This window comes from Panthera tigris, chromosome X (genome assembly GCF_018350195.1).
Source record: "Panthera tigris isolate Pti1 chromosome X, P.tigris_Pti1_mat1.1, whole genome shotgun sequence".
Taxonomy (NCBI): Eukaryota; Metazoa; Chordata; class Mammalia; order Carnivora; family Felidae; genus Panthera; species Panthera tigris.
Window position 1 is genome coordinate 91,249,937 of NC_056677.1, and position 23,725 is coordinate 91,273,661.

General features: G+C 44.6%; 2 protein-coding genes across 2 annotated transcripts in view; one reads left to right on the forward strand and one right to left on the reverse strand.

The window, feature by feature from the left end:
• The window catches only part of TRPC5 (transient receptor potential cation channel subfamily C member 5), a 132,690-nt gene that overhangs the window by 12,204 nt on the left and 96,761 nt on the right, over nucleotides 1-23,725 (reverse strand). Inside the window, exon 6 of the mRNA XM_007078434.3 lies at nucleotides 19,371-19,566. Coding sequence (XP_007078496.2) covers nucleotides 19,371-19,566 — 196 coding nt within the window. The remainder of the gene's footprint in view (nucleotides 1-19,370; nucleotides 19,567-23,725) is intronic.
• TRPC5OS (TRPC5 opposite strand) overlaps nucleotides 9,719-23,725 on the forward strand; it is a 73,342-nt gene continuing 59,335 nt past the window's right edge. Inside the window, exon 1 of the mRNA XM_042975013.1 lies at nucleotides 9,719-9,818. The gene's annotated coding sequence lies outside the window, so the exon portion shown is untranslated. The remainder of the gene's footprint in view (nucleotides 9,819-23,725) is intronic.

Genomic DNA, 23,725 nt, shown 5'->3' on the forward strand with positions numbered 1-23,725 from the left:
TTTTGCAACTCCATTTTTGTTTTGATTCATTTAAAAAATAGGGGTGCCTGGGTGGCTCAGTCGGTTGAATGTCCGACTTCGGCTCAGGTCATGATCTCACGGTTCGTGGGCTCAAGCCCCTTGTTGAGCTCCACGCTGATAGCACAGAGCTTGCTTGGGGTTCTCTGTCTCCCTCTCTCTCTCTGCACCTCTTCTCAAAAATAAATAAACATTTAAAAAATATATACTGGAATCTTCAGAATGTGGAGGAAGTCCGGGTCTCTTGGAAGCCCTGAAATAGAGACAGTCCGTCCCCTCAGTGAGTATCACCATTCCTTCCCATGCCCTCACCTCCAGCTTATTACACATGTGTAGTGGTCTAGAGGGGAGTCAGGTCCCCGTCACTAAAGACAGTGGTCCTCCTCTCTTCCGCAAGGTTGCTAGATGGGTAGCATATACTGTTCGAATCATTCTGGGGCCTGCTGGGACTGACTTTGATATTGGTTTATCTACTCTAGAGCCCTTGTAGAACCTCAGGTCAAGTGAACAAACTCAGCTGCAGAACAGGGCATAAAAAGAGAGCCCTTCGTCCAGTGCCAACTCACTGCCCATCCGTTGTCCCCAACATCCCTCGCACCCTAGCAGTGATGCCCCCTCAATAGCCCAATTAACCTTCTCGAACTGCAGGACGGGGTGTTGCAAGCAGGTCCTTCTCCCTCGTGAACATATGTAGTTGTCTAGTAGGGAATTGCCAAAATTGCCAAAATTGCCAACATGCCGATTCCTGGGCCCCACTTCAGACCTACAAAAAACCGATGCTGTGGGGATGGGAGACTGAGAATCTACGTTGTGTAATAAGTTTCTGTGGATGATCTTGATGCGGGTGGTTGTCGACCACACTTTTAGAAACACTAATTCTTGGATTCAACCTGCTAGCTCAGATGTATTCAGCAGTCCAAAGTAGCAGACCAGCATCTCTGCCTCGTCCCTATCTGTCCCTATCTTCCCATGGCCACCCCTCCCTTCCATCCCCATGTTGACGGGACGGTAGGAAGTAGGTATAGTTTGTACACCCCCAAAGATAATGTCATTAGGTCACCCAGCATTATGCACAAAGCTGGCTTATCAGGCTACTATGGAGAGAATCACAGGGTGGGGGAAGGAGGGACAGAGGCAGAATTAATAACTGACAGTCTCCACCTTTCTTAATGTGTGCATTACACAGCCAAAGAGATAAATGGTGGCGGGGAAGATATTTGGTGGTCACTGAGGCTTGGTACTCTCTGGTTTTTCTTTTATGGGGAGGCGGGGTGGGGGAAGCTGATAGTGTTTATTTAACACTGAAGAAATTGTTATTTATTTTTTAAATTTTTTATTATCTTTATTAAAAAAATTTTAAGCTTATTTATTTATTTTGAGAGAGAGGAAGAGAGAAGAAGAATCCCAAGCAGGCCCCTCACTGTCAGCACAGAGCCCGACATGGGGCTCGAACTCACAAACCATGAGATCATGACCTGAGCTGAAGTCAGATGCTTAACTGACTGAGCCACCCAGGCGCCCCTATTTAAACATTGCAAAACTTCTTATTTTTCTTCTGGTTTTATTGAGATATAATTGGCATGTAGCACTGTATAAGATCTTTTTTCTTTTCTTTTCTTTTTTTTTTTTTTGAGAGAGAGAGCGTGCACGGGGGTGGGGAGAAGAGCAGAGACACTTTCAAGCAGGCTCCACAGCCCAGCACCCCACCAGTGGGGCTCGATCTCACTTCTGTGAGATCATGACCTGAGCCAAAATCAAGAGTCAGACACTCAATTGACTGAGCCACCCAGGTGCCCCTAGCACCGTACAAGATTAAGGTGTACAACAGAATGACTTGACTTACATATACTTATCACAATACATTTAATTGATATCCTTATAAAGATACAAAAAAAGAAAAAAAACGTTTTTTTCCTTGTGATAAGAACCTGTAGGGTCTACTGTCTTAGCAATTTTCAGTATAAACCATCCAGTAGTGTTAACTATAGTCCTCGTGTTGTATGTTACATCCCCAGTACTTATTATCTTAGAACTGGAAGTGTGTGCCTTTTGACCACCTTCTTCCAATTTCCTTTCCTGTGACCACAAATCTGATCTCTTTTTCTATGAGTCCTTTTTTTAGTTTAATTTTTAAGGTTCCATATAGAAATGAGATCATATGATATTTGTCTTTCTCTTCCTGACTTATTTCACTTTGAGTAATGCTTTCAAGGTCCATGCATGTTGCCTATCTAATGAGAAGGCAGCAGGCTGCCTGTACTGAGGATGATAATAGATGGAGAGGGGCGCCTGGGTGGCTCAGTCAGTTAAGCGTCTGACTCTTGATCTTGGCTCAGGTCATGCTCTCATGGTTCATGACTTCGAGCCCCATGTCGGGCTCTGTGCTGACATCTCAGAGCCTGGAGCCTGCTTCCGATTCTGTGTCTCCGTCTCTCTCTGTCCCTCCCCCATTCATGCTCTATCTCTCTCTGTCTCCCAAAAATAAATAAACTTTAAAAAAACACTTAAAAAAATAAAAATGAATAAATAAATAAAAGTGGCAGAAAAACAGTCGCAAACTGACCTGGTGCATTAGGTCCCTGAGACTCCAGAAGGGTCTACTTTCCATCTTCTAAAAGGGTCCTTCCTGCAAGGTCCTCACAAACATTGCTGGGTTTTATTTAGAGACCATTTAGTATATGGAACACAAGTGCAGTCATAAAAACAATGCAGGTCACAAACGACGAAGTGTCGTTATGGTTCTCTCTCTGATTCCAAGGATCATGGCAGGAAAAGTGGCCAACAAATTGGAGGAGAAATCCCTACTCTGTGGTCCACCTCTGACCCACTCCGCTGCCTTCAAAGAAACCGTCTACTTTCTGAGGTTCAGAATGACATTTGGGCGATTTTAAGCCATTTAAGTTCTTGCAGAAACCAACCAGTGGGATTGCAGTCCTTTACTACCTTTTCTGTTGTCATCTTGCCAGTTTCGATTATTTTCCTCTTCTTTTTGTTTGTTTATTTGTTTATCTATTTATTTTCGGGAGAGTGCAAGCGGGGGGAAGGGCAGCGAGAAAGGGACGGAGGATCTGAAGCAGGCTCTGTGCTGACAGGATGCCAGCGCAGAGCCCGGCTCGGGGCTCGAACTCATGAACTGCGAGATCTTGACCAGAGCCAAAGTTGGAAGCTCAACCGACTGAGCCACCCAAGCGCCCTGATTATTTTCGTTCTTGTCCTCCTTGTCCTACCACAAGGTGAGGTGGGGGTGTGGGGAAAAGAAACGAAAGGGGGGCTCAGGGTGACTGGGTGCTGGAAATTTAAAAATGTGGTTCTTTCCCAGTAGACACCTACCACTATCCGTTGTTAGGTGAGGAAGGTGGGGCCTCAGTGGAGTAGCACACAGCATAGGAAAGTTCTGATTGAGGGACAGCAACATACAAGCCTGTGGGCATGTATATGACATGGATATGTATGTCACATATGTATGTCATATGTGTAGCATATGTATATCATAGTTGAGACTTGGAAGTAAGCCATGTTACTCTCTCTAGGCCTCCAGTTTATCACTGCAAAAAAACTATTCTTGTGTTATCTCAGGTCGTCCTCAAACAAAATCAGCTCGAACTGGCCTCTCAGGTCCTACTGAGCTCAAGTGACGGGAGAATTGTCCTCCCTACAGCCTAACAAGGGCTCCTGGCCGTCATGGGAGGGGGACTCCCTTCGTGCTTTCTGGAGCTCCTGTCTTCTCTACATAAGTGCTTTGTGGCTAGTGTCAAACACAATGGGCCAGAAAATAAAATGCCCAGTGTTTCACTTTTAGTTCACCCCTGGCAAAGGGACTTCCGACAGACAGAACTTCACATTTGTCTAGGGCTTAATGCTTTTCCAAGCACTTTCCCATTTTCTCACTGGACCCTCACCACCCCCCCCACCCACCCTGACATTGTCAGTACGCTGCTTGTCATTTTGTACGTGGCCAGTGAGGTCTGCAGAGAGAAATGCAGAGAGGGCCAGTGAGGTCTGCAGAGAGAAACTTCCAGAGGGTCACACATCTAGTTGGTGGTAAAGCAGATCTAGAGTCTCAGTCTTCTGCCCCTTGCTTCCGCCCACACGTGCCACTTACTTGGTTCGCTTAGTCTCTGTGGGGATAATGCTTAGACAAGGATTCAGTGGGATGATGTCTGGAAACATCTTTTTTTTTTTTTTTTTACTATTTTAAAAATATTTACTTATTTACTGGAAGAAAGTGTGAGCAGGGGAGAGGCAGAGAGACAGAGAGAGAGACAGAGAGAGAGAGAGAACCCCAAGCAGGCTTTTATTGCTTTTATCGCAGAGCCTGACTCGGGGCTCGATTCCATGAACCGTGAGATCATGACCTGAGCCGAAACCAAGAGTTGGACGCTTAGCCAACTGAGCCGCCCAGGCGCCCCTAGAACCACCTTTAGCATCCTGCTGTACCCCATCACCATCAGAAGCTCCGGGTAGCCTGACCCTACTGTGTCCTCATTTCCTGCTTCTCAGTCTCCTGTTGGCTCTTCTGGGCCGTGGATGTGGGCTCACCAATACCCAGTGAGCAAACACTCCTTGGGCCCTCTCTCACACCCCCAAATTAAGTTGCAACTCAAGGCTTCACTTCTCCAAGAGTCTCTGTAGAATGACTGAAGATGTAACGACTGGGGTAAATGGAAAGGGGTTTGGGAAATTTTTTTTTTTTCTGTTTGTGTGGGTTTTTTTTTTTTTCCTAGTCAGGAAATAGAGCTGGCTTATTCTCACCTGTCAGTTCTCAGCTCAACTATTACCTCCTCAAAGAGATGTGCCCTAGGGGCGCCTGGGTGGCTCAGTCGGTTGAGCATCTGGCTTCGGCTCAGGTCACGATCTCAGTTTGTGAGTTCGAGTCCCTCATCCAGCTCTGCGCTGACAGCGTGGAGCCTGGAGCCTGCTTCGGATTCTGTCTCTCTCTGCCGCCCTGCCCCTCCCCTGCTTGTGCTCTCTCTTTCTCTCTCAAAAATAAAATTAAAACATTAAAAAAAATTTAAAAAGAGACGTGCCCTCAACAACCAATGTAGAGTGAACTTCTCTGGTCCTCCACCTCACAGCACCTTGCTGTGTCCTCTCATACTGATCCTCACAAACCACTTTAATGGGCTTGTCCCTATTTACTTGTTCTTAGGCTCCCCACCATCAGTAATATATATTTTTCAAGTATATCACCTTTTTTGTTAAATTTTCCTTCATTTATTTTTGAGAGAGAGAGAGAGCAGGAGAGAGAAAGTGGGGGAGAGGCAGAGAGAGAGAGAGAGAGGGAGACACAGAATCCGAAGCAGGCTCCAGGCTCTTAGCTGTCAGGGCAGAGCCCGATGCAGGGCCTGAACTCATGAACTGCGAGATTGCGACCTGAGCTGAAGTTGGAGGGCGGAAGAGAGAGGGGTGTCTTCTTGCGTCGTGGGCATGGGAAAATCTACTTGTCTGTCTCCATCTGCCTCCCTTGTCAGGAGTCTACTTTTAACTTTCCAGGCCACGTTTCTATTTTCCGGATTGCTTCTTAACATCACTCGAGGAGTCACTGGGCTTGGGTTCACCCTGACCGAATTGCTTGCATAGGGCGGCCTCTCGAGTCCTCGTAGAAAGAATGAATTAATGCACGAGCAAACTTGCCACGTATCCTCGGTCAAATCTTGACCTTTGGAAGCCTGTTTCCTCACCTGTAACATGCGGATGATATTGCCGACGCTCACAGAATCCTTGTGAGGATCAAATAAGACAATATATGCAAATGTGCTTTGGGAATTATAAAACACTGTGTGACTATAATTATGAAATCCATCATGTAGGCAGATTTCTTTTCAGTTAGATAATGCTCCTACCCATTGCCATAGAAATTTATTCATCTCCAAACGCCAAGCACTTGCAATGGATATAAATCCACATTATGCATTTTTAAAAGCATGGTTGACACACTATAGATCAGAGACTTCCTCAAGCTTCTCCCTATCAATCAGTGAAAAAGTATGTATTGAGTACCTACTATGTGTCCCACATGTGACTAAGCACCAGGGGAATATAAAGAAAACCTAGAGCAGAGCCCCTGTCTTCACAGAGCCTCAGTCCACAAAGGTAGAAAAGAGATATATATTGATACAATTAGATGAGTGGGCAAAAGACGTCCTGCAGCCTTAATCTGACTTGCCACTTGATTTTGAACAGCCTGAGATCTAAGAATGGTTGTTACATTTCTAAGTGATTGAAAAAAAAACCCATCAAAAGTAGAATAATATTTTTTACACAAAAATTACATGAATTTCAAATTTCAGCACCCATAAATAAAGTTTTATTGGCGCACAGTCATGCCCATTTGTTTATGTATTTCTATGGCTTCTTTTGTGTTAAAGTTTTTTTTTTTTTTAATTTTAGGGAGAGCACAGGAACCAGAGGGGCAGAAGGAGAGAGATAAAGTGAAGCAGTCTCTATACTCTGCACAGCGCCCAACGCAGGGCTGTGGGCTCGATCCCATTGACCCTGGGATCATGATCTGAGCCGAAATCCAGAGTCGGACACTTAACCGACTGAGCCGCCAAGGAACCCCTTCTTTTGTGTTATAATAGTAGAATGGGATAGTTGTGACAAAGATCTTAGATCTTAGGTTTCTACAAAACCTAAAATATTCACTATTTGCCCCTTTATAGAAAAAAAATAAGCCAACCTCTGTACTAGAGGACAAGAAACTTAGCTTTCGTCAGCTTTGTCAGTTGCACTTCTTCACGCTTTGAAATATTTTGGAATATGCGTTAGGAATTCCTGAATTTGCTCATTTTGTCAGTAGATATGAAGTGAGAACCTACTATGTGTCAGACACCGTATCCTGGTTAAGGACAGAGGGACTCTAGCAGAAAGTATAGTTTTCCTGTATGAGGGAGACACAGAATCCAAAGCAGGCTCCAGGCTCTGAGCTGTCAGCACAGAGCCCTATGTGGGGCTTGAACTCATGGACTCCGAGATCATGACCAGAGCTGAAGTCAGACACTCAACTGACTAAGCCACCCAGGGGCCCCTTAAGAGCAGCTTTGAGGGGTGCCTGAATGACTCATTTAAGCGTCAGACTCTTTCTTTTAATTTTTAAAGTTTATTCATTTTGACACATGAAGAAAGAGCACACGAATGAAGGAGGGGCAGAGAGAGAGGGAGAGAGAGAAAATCCCGAGCAGGCTCTGCATTGTCAGATGCGGGACTTGATCCCACAAACTGAAAACAGGACCTGAGCCAAAACCAAGAATTGCATGCTTAACTAACTGAGCCACCCAGGTGCCCCCCAAGTGTCAGACTCTTGATTTCAGCTCAGGTCATGATCTCACGGTCGTGAGATTGAGCCCCTGTCAGGCTCTGTGCTGAACCTGCTTGAGATTCTCTCTCTCCTTCTACCTCTGCGCACCCCCCTCAAAAAAAAAAAAAGGAGCAGCTTTGAGACGAATATATTTGTCATAAACCTTTTGTGATTAGCTCACAAATTTATAGGCGCAGGTACTTGTATATAAGTCCAAACACCCAGGGAAAATTGGGAAAGAGAACAGAGGAAAAAGCAAAATCCTGTGACAGAAGAAAGGAGGTTAAGAAGGAAATACAATTACCCTTTTTCTTCTTTTTTACTCTATTTTTCTCTTTCAAACAAACACAGATTTGCTTTGACAGCTGATGTAATGTCATTTTGCTGTCGGGCCTCAAGTCAAACGCAGAGTAATGCGGTGGGGCGTTACCTCTGATGCTCCTTCTGGGAATTTTGACTTCTGTGTTGTATCCAAAGGACACGTCCTCGCCCATGCCGTCTCACATGGAGCCAGGCTACAACACAGGGCTCTGCTGACCACAGGAAGAGCAAGGCCTTATTAATATTAACTCAGAGCTCACATTTCGTTTCTGGACCTCAAGCTGCTCAGAAATTAAAGAACATTTGTATCATTTAGCTTTCCAGTCAACGGAGTCCTGGTGTCCAGAACACTAATAATGGGAATAGGCAGAATCCAAGAAGAATCCCACTACCCAGTGAGGAACTCTGGGCCAAGGGCATTTGACTTGTCCACAAAGATTATTTGTAGCCTGTGCAGAGAACATTCAGAGACCAGTCCATAGGAAAGCCAGGTCTTCCACAAGGAACAATGCCTCCTGAGTCTCAGCTCAGAAATCTTTTGAAATGCAAACACAGTCATTTTTATGGACACAGATCGTCCACTGATAGCTATTATTTCACAGAGCAACTGAAGGCACCTTTGGCTTGGGGACTGTTGCCCAGAGCCGATCCTTTGCCAAGCTGTGATGATGGTGACATTTTCCTTCTGTGCCTCCAATCTCCCTCTCTCTCTCTTTTTTGTTTTTGTTGGTGTCCCTTGCCCAGTCTTCATCAGTTACATTTCCCTCATGGTCTCTCTTACTTGCTTGGCCCCATATGAAAACCTGATCTCAGTAAGGGATTGGACTCATTTACACTGAGTCACAAGTGATGTGCTAACAGCTTAAAACATATTTGCATGATAACTGGGGACAGGTCTTAAGGTGACGGGTTTCTGGGTGCCCCTGGGAGGATGTCTGTGAATCCTCTGAGATTTTATGCTAAAATTTACCATGTCTGCTCACATGAACTTTTTTCTTGTCCATGTTTGACAGATTATCAAAGCAATCCATGACCCCAAAAAAGGTTAAGGGCAGTCTCAAGGTAAAGACATGAATTTCAAATAGTGAAATTTGAAACCGTGGGTCAATGACTGTAGACCCCATAAGAACAGGGACTGTATCTGTCTTCATCTGTCACCCTGTCGTATCCCCGGTGGCAAGAATGTAGTGTAGTCTGTTGTAGTGTCTCAATAAATATTTGTTAAATTTACTTATTTATCCATCTAAGAGATATTTACTGTTGGGGCACCTGAGTGGCTCAGTTGGTTAAGCGTCCGACTTTAGCTCAGGTCATGATCTCGCAGTTCGTGAGTTTGAGCCCTCCTTTGGGCTCTGTGCTGACAGCTCAGAGCCTGGAGCCTGCTTTGGATTCAGTGTCTCCCTCTCTCTCTGCCCCTCCCCGCTCAGGCTCACTCTTTCTCTCTCTCAAAAGAAGTAAACATTAAATTTTTTTAAAAAGAGGTATTTATTGTTAGGTGAATGGGTGAAAGAGTAGAGGACACCAGCCAGCAGGTGGATAGAGGTATTCTTCGGGCGTGAAGCCCTTCTTGTCACTTGCATCCTTGGTCTTGTTTCCATTTGAGTCACCCGAGATGAAGTATCCATGACAGTTACTGATGTTCCTGATGAACACCCAGGACAGGAGAATCTGGGATGCAGACATCTGCCCTGTTTGGTGGTCTTTTCGCACAGGGGAGTGAAACCCACTTCCCTTCACTGACTTCTTCCTATTCCCCCTGGCATCTTTGTGGGTGAGGGAAATCATCGCCAGGTAGCAGCAGGCATCAAAGGCTGCGGGGGGCTGTTGGAAGCAGAGCTGCAGCTCAGCAGGGACCTCGTCCTCAGCAGGTGCGGGCTCTCGGACAGCTTGCGGACCAAACCATGAGCGGGCCTTGATGCAGAATGACCGAGGAATGCATTTCCGGGTTAGACCACGGAGGGTAGGGGGCGCCAGCCCGGGCTAGACGCAGAGGATATGAAACGTCAGCCTCTGGTGCCCCCTGCAGCGCTAGTGGAGCCAAGGCCCCTCTCTCCTCCCCTGAAGCTGAAGCTGGAGGGTGGATAGTCCGCTTGCTTGTGTGGATACACTTTTCAAGGGAGGCTCTCCGCATGCAAGAGCTGACTGGGAAGGAAGACCCCTGAAAAGTCCCAAGGCTGGATGTGTAAGTTGAATGAGGAATTCTTGTCGTGAAAATGAGCCGGGTAGAGCCGAACTTTTTTACCCTCTGTGGGTGTGATACCTCAGGTGGGCTGTGTGCTTGTTCAGTGAGGAGGTTGGGAGTATTAAAAGGCAGAGCTAAGAAGAAACTGGAAGTTTGAAGTGCTCACGGGCACACTAAAGCAGAAGAAGAGGGAAAAGAGAGCTACTGGGCGCGCGCCCGCGCGAGCGCGTGTGTGTGTGTGCGTTGGGGGTGGGGGCAAGGAATCTCAGCTCAGGGAAATGGAGGGCACTTAGTCTCTAGAACTAAGGGAAAGACTCCTTACAGTCTGGTTAGAACTCAAAAGACGGAGTCAGTGAACCGAGTGGGAGGATAAAGCTGAGGGAGACGGAGGTTGGGGGTGGGGTGGGGTGGGGTGGGGGCCATGTGTCAGGGTCTGGGAGATTGGAACGCAGGTAGGAAAGAAGTAGGTACAGTACTGTGATTGTTTGGGGTTAGACACACCTGCCAGTGCCCTTACTGACAGTGTGCCCTGGGGTAAGTTACTTTGATCTCTGTGCCTCAGTTTCCTCACCTATAAAATGGAATTAATAATAGTCGCTGCTTCATATGGTTGTTGTAAACATTTAACGAGGAAATATGTATGAAAAGTGCTTCGTGTGGTGTCTTGCACATAGTAAGTGCTCACTAAATGGGAGTTAATATTTTTTTATTTTTTATTTTATTTATTTTATTTTATTTTTTATATTAAATATAATTTATTGTCAGATTAGTTTCCCTACAACACCCAGTGCTCATCCCAACGGGTGCCCATCACCCACTTTCCCCTCTCCCTCACCCCCCATCAACCGTCAGTTTGTTCTCAGTATTTAAGAGTCTCTTATGGTTTGCCTCCCTCCCTCGCTGTAACTTTTTTTTCCACTTCCCCTCCCCCATGGTCTTCCGTTAAGTTTCTCAGGATCCACATATGAGTGAAAACATGGTGTCTGTCTTTCTCTAACTTATTTCACTCAGCATACTACCCTCCAGTTCCATCCACGTTGCTACAAATGGCCAGATTTCATTCCTTCTCATTGCCAAGTAGTGTTCCATATGTAGTTAATATTTTTTTTAATGTTTATTTATTTTTGAGAGAGAGAGAGTGCAAGCAAGGGACGGGCAGAGAGAAAGGGGGACAGAGGATACAAAGCAGGCTCTGCACTGACAGCAGAGAGCCCGATTCGGGGCTCAAACTCACAAACCACAAGATCATGACCTGAGCCAAAGTCGGATGCTTAACAGACCCAGGTACCCAAGTGTCCTGGTAGTTATTATTGATGGTAGTTATAATGATAATAGATTGGAAACAGTTGAGTGCCTGTAAGATTTAATAAAGGCTGTTTATATGCTAGATAGTCATTGCATTCTTATTACCGACTTCTCTAAGCCTTAGGGGACTGAGAAAGAGCTCAGCTTGGGCCCAGAGATAGAGGGAAAGGGCTTGTCAAAGGTAAGGTCCACGTAAGGCAAGGCAGTTAGCCCAGGGTGCTGTGCTAAGCCAGGTAGACAGCAGTATGAAGGCTCAGAATGGGGATGTGAGAAGCCACAAGAGCAGATCTCATCTTTTAAAATTATTTTTCTAAAGGCAGACTCTGAACTTTTTCATCTAGTTCCTAGAGGTATGATTCTTCTATATGTTTCTTTTCATTGCTGGGGCATATTCCCTATTGGCACAGGGAGAACATCATTTTCACTTGAAGATATTTTCATAGGAAATCAAAGAATAGGAGGCAGAAAAGAACAAGGCCAGCTCCTACACCCTTATTGCCTTCAATAAACTCCAGGCCGATCCTTGCTGGTGTACAAACCATTTCCCCACCAGAAATGAGATCTGAAAGCTATCCCCACTTTTCTGTCTTTCCAAATTTGACCTTCAAATCTCAGCCCCATTTGTCCTTCCCAAATCAACCTCAGAACCACCGAATCAGATAGGTACTGATAGATTGGGGTACAGCCAGAGAAACAGAAATCCTGCTAGGTCTTTCAGACATAGAAAATTTAACGCAGGGATTAGTATGCCGATGATGGACGAGATGAGAAGCCAGACAGGGGACAGTGAGGCAACTCAGAGATTAGCAGCCACAGGAAGCCCCTCTTATCCCTAGACTTACAGGGACAACTGGAAGAGGTGGTGAGTGGTGTTACCAGAGTTCAAGGACTGGGGCTATCTGGTGGGAGCTAGAGCCAAGGTGGGGATGCCTTGCAGAAGCTGGGGCCAACGAGGGAGGGGATGCCTGGTGGTGGTGGAAGGTGAGCCCCATAGGAAATACAGCTGCTGCTGCTACAGGTACCCCCAAAGTGAAATATCCTCACTAGTCCCTTCTTCTTACCTTTGGGTTGGCCAAACCTACCCAGAAGCCAAAGGGCAATGGACCATGGAGAATGTAGTTCCCTTGATACAGAGCAGAGCAGGAAATGGACAGAGAATGGATCTGAGAGTCAGAAGCAGATAAAAAGCCTAATTATCATCCTTATTTTGCAGAAGAGGTCCTCTGAGGCAGAAACAGTTCAGATTGCCCCAAACCACACTAAATGGCAGTCCAGGTTTCAAATCCAGGCATCTGACTACTCCTGTGCCCATGCTCTCTGTAATCACTCTATTTAAAAAAAATTTTTTTTTAACGTTTATTCATTTTTGAGAGATGGAGACAGAGCACGAGCGGGGGAGGGGAAGAGAGAGGGGGAGACACAGAATCCGAAGCAGGCTCCAGGCTCCGGGCTGCCAGCGCGGAGCCCGATGCGGGGCTTGAACCCACCAACCGTGAGATCATGACCTGAGCCAAAGTTGGATGTTTAACCGACTGAGCCACCCAGGCGCTCTTGTCATCATTGCTATTATATACTCATAGTAATAATGCTATTGTTATTTTACTCATGTCAGACTTCTCCCTCTGAACTAGACTTTAAGTTCCCCAAAGGCATCAACTGTGTCTTTACCTTGATATCATTTATAGCACCAAGCCCAGAAAATGTAGATTGTTCATTGATATGGGATTATTAGCAGGTTTTCCTGGGTTCCACATTACCCAAAGTGGGGGCACTATTAAAATGTCCTCTGTGGTTCTAAATATTTGCTTTCTTGTTAGTGAGATGTAGAAATCCCAGATCAGATTCCAGAGAATGGTCTGGCAACAGGGAAAAACACAAGCTGCGATGAGAGAAATCAATATCTAGATTGCCTGAGGGTCTCCCAAAGGAAAGAGACAGTTATTAAAATTTGAAATGGCTCCGCGCCGACGTCAAGAAATTTCTACAGGTTGAATCGAGCAGCTCCTTCACCAGGAAAGAGGCTGTCCTATCCCTTAGACTTACTATAGTTTCTGTAGTTTGGACTGTTCTACGGGACTGAAAGCTGCCAGGGTTTATGGTTTGTTCTGTTTTCTTAGGAAGCAGTTCTTGAGAGCTAAGGGAGGGATACAGGTATGTTAGACGAAGTGTGTGTGATTCCTATCCCAATGAAATCTTTAGCCACTGGAAGTGGTAGGACAAGGAGACTGGTGGTTCGGAGTTGTGCTTCCTGGCCTTGAGGTCTATGGGATAGGGTAGCAGTTCTGTGCATGAGTGTTGGGGTCAGACTCCCTCAGTTCAAATCCAGGCTCTCACCACTCTTTAGCATGTGATGGTATCAGTATCCTGGGGATGGTATAGTACTATAATATAGTGCATTATCCTCATTTTTCTCCCTGGTTGTTCTTTCTCAGTCTCCTTGGGCAATCTGTCCTCTCTTTCCAACCTCTACACATTGGAGTGCCTCACTTTTGGACCTCTTCTCTTTTGTACCCACACTCACCTCACCGAGTCCCATGGCTTTAAATACTGTGCACATGCTAGTGACTCCCACATCTCTCTCTCCAGCCTGGACCTCTCTGCTAGACCCGTAGACCACTGCCTACCAGACATCTCCACTCAAATGTCCAACGGGCATTTCCAAGTCCACATATCTAAAACCGAATTCTGGATCTCTGCCTTGCTCTTATGCCTGCTCCTTTACTACTCTTCCCCAACTCAGTAAGGGAAAATGCCACCCTTCCAGGTACTCAGGCCCCAAATCTTGGTGTCATGCTGGACTCCTCCCTTCTGCTCATACCCCACCTCTGATCCATCAGAATTGGGTCTAGCTTTGAAATATACCTAGAATCTGACCGCTGCTCATCATATCCATCATGACCACCCTATTCAAAACCACCGTCAGCTTTTCTTATGGTTAATGCAATCATCTCACAATTAGTCCCTCTGTCTTTGCTGCTGCCCCACTTCTGTCTTTTCTTAATCAACATATTCTTTTTTAAAAAAAAATTATTTAAGATAATTTTGAATGAGAGAGAGAGCGAGAGCAGAGGAGGGGCAGAGTAGAAGCCAAAGTCTTTACAAAGGTCTTTCGGGCGCTATGCGACCTGTTGTTTATCCTCATTACCTCTCTGACATCATCTCCTACTTCTCTCTGATGTGTGTCCTCCATTCCAGTCACAGAGGCCTTCCCAAGGCTGCAATCCGAGCGTCAGTGTGGTTGAGCTCTTATCTAGAGACCCTGGAGAAGAATCTGCTTCCACGTTCGTTTATGTTGTCAGAATTCATTTCCTTGTGGTTGCAGGACTGAGGTCCCCACGTCCTTGCAGGCAGTCAGCCGGGGGCTACACTCATTTCCTAGAGGCCACCTGCATTTCTTAACACGTGTCCTTCCATTGTCAAGCCAGCCACGGCACATGAAATCCTCCCTATGCTTCGAATCTCTGACATCTTCTTTTGCTACCAGCTGGTGAAAACTCTGCTTTTGAAGGACTTACATGATTAGATTAGGCCCATCTGGATAATCTCCCTGATTAGTAACCTTAATTACATCCATAAAAATTTCCCTTGCCACGTGGTGCAACATAATCACACACGTGCTATCTCATCATATTCGCTGTCCTGACGATTAGGGCGGGAAATCTTAGGGGAGCATCTTAGGATTGAGCCTGCCATGAGGATATTCATACTGTTTAAGAAACTGACCAATCAGAATGTATGCCAGCATGAGCACTGGAACAGAGGCATGGAAAATACTTGATGTTTCGGGCATCACCTTTTACTTGCTGGATTGTGAGGAGAGCTGGGGTGGGGGGGCATCCCAGAGGGAACAGCTGGAGTGGCAGCTTTTACCAACTGGTATGGAAATATTTTAATGTTTTAACAACTGGGTGCTGTATCAGCGCATAGGAGTCGGTTACCTGCCTGGTTAGTGGGTTACAAATCACGGCGTAGTGTGCAAATTGTCGTCGTCTTCTCTGTGCTTTGAAAGTCTGAGGTTGGTCCCGGGTGACTGCGGGTGGGCGGGAAGACCACCTGCCCCCTCCCCACCACTTGGCACTTCCGGGTGTGCAGTGGGCCCCCTCCAGCCTTGCTGACTGTCTTTGCAGCGCTGGCATTGTTTCTGATGAATGTTTCCATGGGCAAAGCTGTCTTTGGCGGTGGGAGAGTTCATCCATTATCTGCGCCTCCAGATGCTGCCTCCCCAAGGGAGACAATCGATTCTATGTATTTGGGCTCTCCCCAAGCCTTGGAGCAGATGTGGCTCAGTGAGGCAAGTCCTATTTACTTACTCTCAGCTTTGGAGTGAACACTCCTCAGTAGCCAGTGAAACCGAGGGTGCTTATTAACTTGCCGAATGAGGCCATACCACAACACATCATTATCAGCCTCATGTTTTGTGAGGACCAGTCTCTGGCAAAAGAGATGCCCCTTATGGGTGAGTTGGAGGTAGAAATGGGCTTAGGGTGGATGAATTTTGTGGGACTGCCCTGTCCCTCCCACCTAATATTTTCATAAGGGTGAATTTCATTTAAATGGTATCAAGGGCAGCTTCGCATGGTGGAACTTGGAACATACACGCACAAGGAACGGCAGTGACCAGGTGGGTGTGTTGAAAGAAGTGTCACAGAGAGAAATAAGCAACTTGAGGGAGATAAAAGGATAAAGCGAGGAGAGTAAATCACTGTGCATCATAAACAACCATAATGTGAAATATGGCCAGCCTCACATAATGATGATGCTGGCTGGGACCACAGAGCACAGACCTGGAGTGATCCTGGCTTCCCCATATCTTGAAGCTGACTATTACTACAGTGTAGCCCCCTCTGGCATAGAAATATGAATTTCTAAAGAGCCATATATCTACTCCTCCGGCAGCTCTGCATCCTACACAGAGCATCGAGAAAGAGCTCGACCCTTCAAGGGATTGCTGTTAGCTGACATCACTGAGCCCTGTCTTAGAATGTACACTAAACATATTCCCAGTAAGGCATGTCAACAACTGAGTCTCTCCTTAGACCGAGTCAGCCTGTTGAAACTTTCGTAGTAGGAGAGACTTGTCTTCAGTGGCTTCCCTTCCTGTAACATTTCCTCCTGGTCTTTACCAATCAACCAGATCCAGATAGTTTTGGGAATCAGGTTGCCCAACATCAGGATCCCACTAGATCCAAATGATAAAGACACATTACCAGAGGATCCCGAAGTAGCAAGTAGGATTCAGAATGGTTGGCCTGACTCCATATGTGTGAGATGGTATAGACTCCATGCAGGTCACCTTCTAGCAAACCCTCACCCCTCTGCCCCCAGCCCTCTCCCAAGCTAAGATATTTTCTTCAGGTACAACAGTAGGTGGCATTAAAACGCAACTTGCTACCGGCAGGTGGTGACAAGAAAGCCAGAGTTGATTATTTCCACCCTTCCTAGCAAAATGTCACTGAGCTCAGTGGGAGATACCAAAGCCCTGCATTAAGTGACGAGAAAATGTCTTCGTTTTCCACTGCCATTAGGAGCAATCAGCTACAAGATAACCAGGGAGAAAATTACAAATGCCTCAGCATGAATATTGCCATCGTTGGCGGGGTAAGGGGATGCTAGGCATAGGAGCAGAAAGATATCCCCCTGAGATTTTATGCCTGTCTCCCTTATATAGACAGATTTGGAGTGAGTATAGATCATTCCAGAGTTCTTGATCTGGCTGGGTTTGAATCATGGAGAGAGAAAAGTGTAAAATTGAAGTATATTTCATGTCAAAAGTAGCAGATGGGCAGAATTTCAGAGCTAAGGGACCTTGCAAGCTTAGCCTGTTCATCTAGACATGCAGACTCACGGGATGTCAGAGCTGGCAGGAATATTAAAGACCACTGGATCAGACATACGGATGGCCAACAGGTGCATGAAAGGTCCTCCGCATCACTAATCATCAGGCAAATGTAAGTCAAAACCACACGCAGCCATCACATCACACCTGTTAGAATGGCTATTATTAAAAAGATAATAAGGTAACAAGTGTGGTGCAAATGTGCAGAAAAGGGAACCCTGGTGCATTGTGGTGCATCCACAATGGGAAACAGCACGGGAGGGCTCTCGAAATAGTTAAAAATAGAAGTACCATATGCTCCAGCAATCCCACTTCTGGGTATATATCCAAAGAAGATGCAACCACTCTCTCAAAGAGAGATCTGTACTCCTGTGTTCACTGTGACATTGTTCACAATAGACAAGACATGGAAACGACCTGTCTGTGCATTGACAGACAAATGGATAAAGAAAATATGGTGTATACATAATTATGAATATTATATATGTAAAATAATATTATTATTCAGCCATGAGAAAGAAGGAATGGATGAAACTGGAGGGAGTTATGCCAAGACAGTAAGTCAGACAGAAAAAGACCAATATTGTCTGATCTCAGTTATATGTGGAATCTAGAAGAAGTCAAACTCATAGAGACAGTAGAATTGTGATTGCCAGGGGTTGAGGGTTGGGGGAAATGCGGAATGTTTTTCAAAGGGTACAAATTTATAGGTAGAAGTTGCATAAGTTCTGGGGATGTAATGCACAGCATGGTGGCTATAGTTAACAATATTATATACTTGAAAGTTGCTTGCTATCTTAAATGTTCTCACCAAAAGAAAAAGATAATTTATGTGAGGTGATGGATGTGTTAACTAACTTTATGATGACAAACATTTTGCAATATGTATGTGTATCAAATCATCACGTTGTACACCTTAAGCTTACACAATACTATATGCCAATTATATCTTAATAAAGGCCATCCACTTCAACCCTTTCACTTTTTGGATGAAGAAACTGACGCCCAAAAAGGGAAATAAGTTACACAAGGTCATACTTATAAACAACAGGACTAGGATTAGAGTCCCCGGTCTTCTAACTTTTAAAATATGTTTCCACCATACGCCCCCACCTAAGCACTTAAGATCTAAGCCATCCTGGTGGATACGTGTATATTCTGGTTTTTTAAACCACCCAGTGAAAGAAGTTCTTTCCAGTGAAAGAAATTCTAAAAACCCACCGAGGAGATTGTATCTCACTGTTATTTATGGTTAGGAAATTTTTCCAAATAGATAACTCAAAAGCCTCCTGCTTTTGACTCATAAACTCATTCCTCTTTGGTCTATCCCTAATCAAAATGGATCAGGATGGTCACTATTACCAGTAATATTTATGGAATATGGACAATATGTGTGTGCGTATGTAAGTGTGTAAAATGTGTGTATATACGTACATATATTTATATGTGTACTTATATTTATATAACCGATAATTTAAGCTTCTTTTCTGTAGGCTAAAAGATTCCTCAGTAGCAGACCAAATCTGAGAAATAGCATGTATGAAGGAAGATAAGAGTTGGGCCTTTCCATTTGTCTTCTGTGCTACAGCAAAAACTTTCAGCAACAGATAGACCCATGGGCTTGATCTAGCATCTTAATATGACCTAAATATCCAAATCCACTGATACCCAACTACACCTCAGATAGCCAGAACTCCTCTGATAATACCATATTTCTAAATATGATAGGCAGATTATAAGAAAATAAGCTAAGTTTAGATATTTTCTATGACATCAAAAATCAGGTCAGGGCCTGGACTGATCCCATATCCTATACCTTCACCATTTCTAGATTAGAGTAATATTGCTGATCCAAATGGTAACATGATGGTCAAAAAGGATTCAGTGATTGACTGTACTTAGGCCATGTCTCACGATGGAGAGCAATTACTCATATATCCTTGATCGAAAATTAGTCACTCTCTGAGAATGTTGTCTTTGGCAATGAAATGTTCAGTTTTGTGAAGGACATGCTTGCAGTGAAGAGGGAGATAGGACCCTCCTGCCTAGAGAACCAATTAGCTCAATCAACCCTAAAAATTCGTGGGGCGACAAATGATAGCCAAAGTGTGCTCATAGCTCCCGAGCTCTCCTTTGTAAGGCAAGAAAATCGATTCAAAATTTTAAACACATTTTTTTAACAGGCTACCAGAAAGTCTTATTAACTAGAATATCCTCTTCTAAATTACTGACAGTCAATGGACTAAGAGTCCAAACTGAGTTGCTTTAGAAAGAAATACTTTAACAACTGAGAAGGCTAATGTAAAATACTTGATACAGACAGACTGCTTCATTGAGCTTCCAGTGGGCTCCATGCCAACGTGATCACTCCTTGAAATCAAGCAATCACCCTTGTAAAGCAAACTACTCACGGCAATAAGCTGGTAAGAGTTGTTCATCATGGCAATCAGCATGTTCAGCAGCACCACCAGGGAGATGACGTTGTATGTCCCAAACATGGTAGCTCCCACAAACTCTGTGAACTCATGTCTGGCTTTCACGTTGGTAACATAGAGATTTAGAAGGCCAAATACAGACCAGAAGAGCGACTGAAGGGTTTCAAACAGCCTAAAAGAGGTCAAAGAGCAGGTTAGTTAATTCTCTAGGAAGAGCAAGAAAAAGAGACAGAAAACGGGATCTGCTTAATAAGGGACTTGCCAGACTTCTGTCCCATCAGGCAGACTGATGATCTCACTCCTTTTGGTCTCTTTCCCCACACAAACCAATCAGGTGGGTTTATTTGTCTGTTACCACTTCTATGTCTTACGCTTTCCTCTTGCACCTAGAATACCATTTCTCTTTTCTCAGTCTACACAGAGCCTATACTTTCCTAAGACTTATTGCAAGGGCTACTTCCTTTGCCAAACTTTCTCTTTCATCTTGGGACCACATGACTTATCACCTTTCTAATTACACAAAGACAGTAGATGAGTAGTTGAGAATATAGTGCTTGCGTTAAATTGTTCTAGGTTAAAAATCTCAGCTCTGTCATTTGCTAGCTGAGTGGATGTGAATCAGTTACCATTTCCAATACTTCTTTTGTGGTTCCGACAGGGCCCCACATGGTGCTAAGCTCAGTGGAGGAGCTCAAAGACCCCTGAATTAAGGCTTCATGTAGATTGTTTTAATTTTTTTAATGTTTGTTTATTTTTTGGAGAGAGAGACAGAGTGCGAGCCAGGGAGGGCAGAGAACGAGGGTAGACACAGAATCCGAAGCAGGCTCCAAGCTCTGAGCTGTGAGCACAGAGCCCAACACGGGGCTCGAACCCACCAACCGTGAGAAATCATGACCTGAGCTGAAGTCGGATGCTTAACCGATGGAGCCACCCAGGTGCCCCTGTGTAGATTGTTTTAAATGATATGTTACCTGACAATTACTGAGAATTTACTATATATAAACATGTTAAGCACTTTTCCATAACTGATCATTATAATCCTTGTGAAATCTTTATTGTTCCTGCTGAAGAAACCGAGATTCAGAGGTCACTCAAGTGCTGAGCCAGAATTCAAATCCAATTCCATCTCACCTCCCCAAACCACTGCAGCATTATTTTAGATGGCTTCACAAATTATCGTTTCCTCTTGTAGTATCCACCTCCAAATATCTAACTCTGCAATGATATGTTTTTGGTGTCTAGGGTTTCTCTGGCCTCATATTCAGAAATCTGTGAATGTAGCAATGAAAGGCAGCCAGCTCTGGGTGGCACAAATCAGCCATTTCTGAAGCACATGGTTGAGGTGCAGAACATAAGAAATGCTACTTTAAGATTAGGTGTCCTGTTTCAATCGCTCAAAATATGTTGTTTTTAGAGTGCAGTGTATTTTGAAAGACTTAGGGATTTGTTCTTGGGTTCATCGGTGGGGGGGAATGTGGGAAATGTTTTAAGGATTCCTTCTATCTGGGACTGATCTTCCCCCAGATCTTTGCAGGACTGTCTCATCATCATTGGAGTCTCAGATCAAATGCCACTTCTTCAGAGGAGCTTTCATTGGTCACTCTACCAAAAGTAGCTCCATGAGTTTTTTTTTTTCTATCATACTGTCTCGTTTTATTTTCTCTGTAGCATTTCAAACTCCCTAAAATTATATGAAATATTTTTTTTGTTAAAATGTTTACTTTCTGTCCATCCCCACTAGAATGTCAGCTCTGTGAGGGCAGAGACGTACAGCTACAATGTACCTGGCATAGGACAAGCACTCACTAATACTTGGTGGATAAATGAATGAACACTTATTAACTATTACTATTACTCTTATCGAGGGATTAGAGTCTAGGAGTCTCTAGGCCCATTGACAATTGCACGGTCAGTAGGCTGCACAATGGGGTTAGTCATTCTGATGAAGGCTGTGCTCTGTCTGCACTGGCCTGACTCTCACGCAGCCTCCTTCATGGAGCCCATGCCTGGGAAACATGCACATGGTTCTTTTCAACCTGTTAAATGGCTCTTCTCTTATCATCACAGGTCACTTCCATGATTCTTCCAGTAGCACGCTGCTTGTGAGCTAGCCTAGAAGGAAGAAATTTGCTTTTTGTTTGAAGAAACAAAGGGCCAGTTGGTGAAGCATTTGAGAATCAAAAGTAAGCCGAGAGCTTGGAGTTCAGGGGCCAGGGCACAAGAACCAGAATATGGCAAGTCAGACTTCTCGCAGGATCTGAATTTCCAGGAGAGTCTAAAAGTCAGGGCCAGGCAATGCAGTTCATTATAGAGCCAGGCAGAGGGTCAAAGAAAGGAAAGATATGGGCTCAGGAGTCTGGTTGTACCAAGAGGGCACCACCTGGACATGGCAGGGTCCATTTGAAATTAGGGCAGGTGGGAGGCCAGCAATGGCCCAAGCAAGTAGCCAATAACAGAGGCTGAGGCAAGTATATCATTGATATGTTGGCAGGGTCTTAGGTCATTGGTTGTTTCCCCAGAATGGATGGCATTATACTCCTGTACCGCCATTAACAATTAAAATTGCAATGGTTAACGTTTGAGTGTAGAGCTTACTACTAGCTGTTCCAATGACTGATATAAAGGTTCCCTAAAAGTGGAAGTTCAAGCATTTAAGATCTTCCCGCAACTATGGTGATATTCTAGTCAGGGAGAGTCTATATGTACAATTGTACAAGAGAGGGAAAAAAAGGCAAAAAGGTCATTCCTCAGTTTTGGTACTTTATATTGAGAATGCCTTCCACACGGGGCACAAAATGTCACATTATGGCCTGGCCACTAGGAGAAGGTGGCTTGTTGAAGGGCATGCCCAGGTAAAATGGATGACTGACGTATGGGGTAGATAAGAGCATTCTAGTGATACATTTGTAGAAAGCCCTGTGGCTTCTAGACACAATTGAATCCACAGGGCAAGAGCCACTACCTGGGGGGGGGTGGGCATTATTTGGTGCCCAGGCCCATAATAAAATCATCACAGGGATGGGAAGACTTGTTGACTAAACCCTAGAATCCTAATACCAAAGGAACGTCTTTTTGATTTTAAAGGATATGATTTTAAAGAAGATAATCCATTTAAATAAAAATTCTAAATAAAGCAAAGAGTAAACAGACATATGGAATTTGTTAGTTCAAGGAGGGGCACAAATTGAGGATACAAAGATTCAAGGAGAGTTGATATTAAATGTATGGAAGACAAATCCATCCCAGCTGGTTAAGGGGGAACTTGAGCATGTTGAGACCATCCACAAATAGATCACAAAGCTAAGAGGGGCACAGTAGAATAGAGATGGGAACTGCAGTCTTCCGGGCACTTTCTCAAAGTCTCATTTTTGAGACGGGGAGTTCATCTTTCAAAAGGTACAAGGACGACGGAGAGGGTTTACCCCTCTGGACTTAATTCATACCAGTGAAGGACTGGAGTTTCTTCTGCAGTTTCCTAGACTCGCAACTTCTTAGTCCATCATGGGTTTAACACGCTTCTAACTCTGGATGGCACGTTCCTGCCATGCTCCCAACTTCTAGCCTCCACTTTCATCCTGTCTTCTTCTCTACCCAAGTCTTGTTTGTCCTGCCCTGACTCCTTCCCCACAAGGTTGGGTTAGATGCCCCTCTTTTGTTCTTCCATAGCACCTTAGCCTGATTCTACAAAGACATATATCACATTATAGACCCAGTAGAGGGGAGTGGTTAAGAGCAAACTTTAGACTCCTCCCCTTATTAACTATTTGACTTTGTCAAAGTTAAATAACCTCTTTTTTTTTAATTTTTAATGTTTATTTATTTCTGAGACAGAGAGAGACAGAGTGCGGGGGCCAGGGGGGAGGGCAGAGAGAGAGGGAGACTCAGGAACCCTTGAAATCATGACTTGAGCCGAAGTCGGGCACTCAAACAACTGAGCCACCCAGGCACCCCTTAAATCACCTCTTTGAACTTCGAGTTTCCTCACCTCTAGAATAGTTTATTGTCAGGATAAATACTAATTGCTAACATTTACTGTGCTCTCATTACGTGCCAGGCAATGTGCTAAGTGCTTTGCGGGTCTTGTGTTGTTTGATTCTCAAAATAACCCTGAGAAGTAGGTACTATTCTTTTATCTTTTTCAGATGGGAAACTAAGGCACAGAGTGGTCACACTGGTAGGAAGTGGCAAAGGTAGGATTTTGACCAGGCTCTTCTGACTCTGGAGCCCACATGCGTAACCACCATTCTCTATTACATAAGATGCTGCATGTAATGCACCCTGCACGGTGTTTGGCAGAAGCATTAAAAATGGCAGCTATTCGAATTATTTGC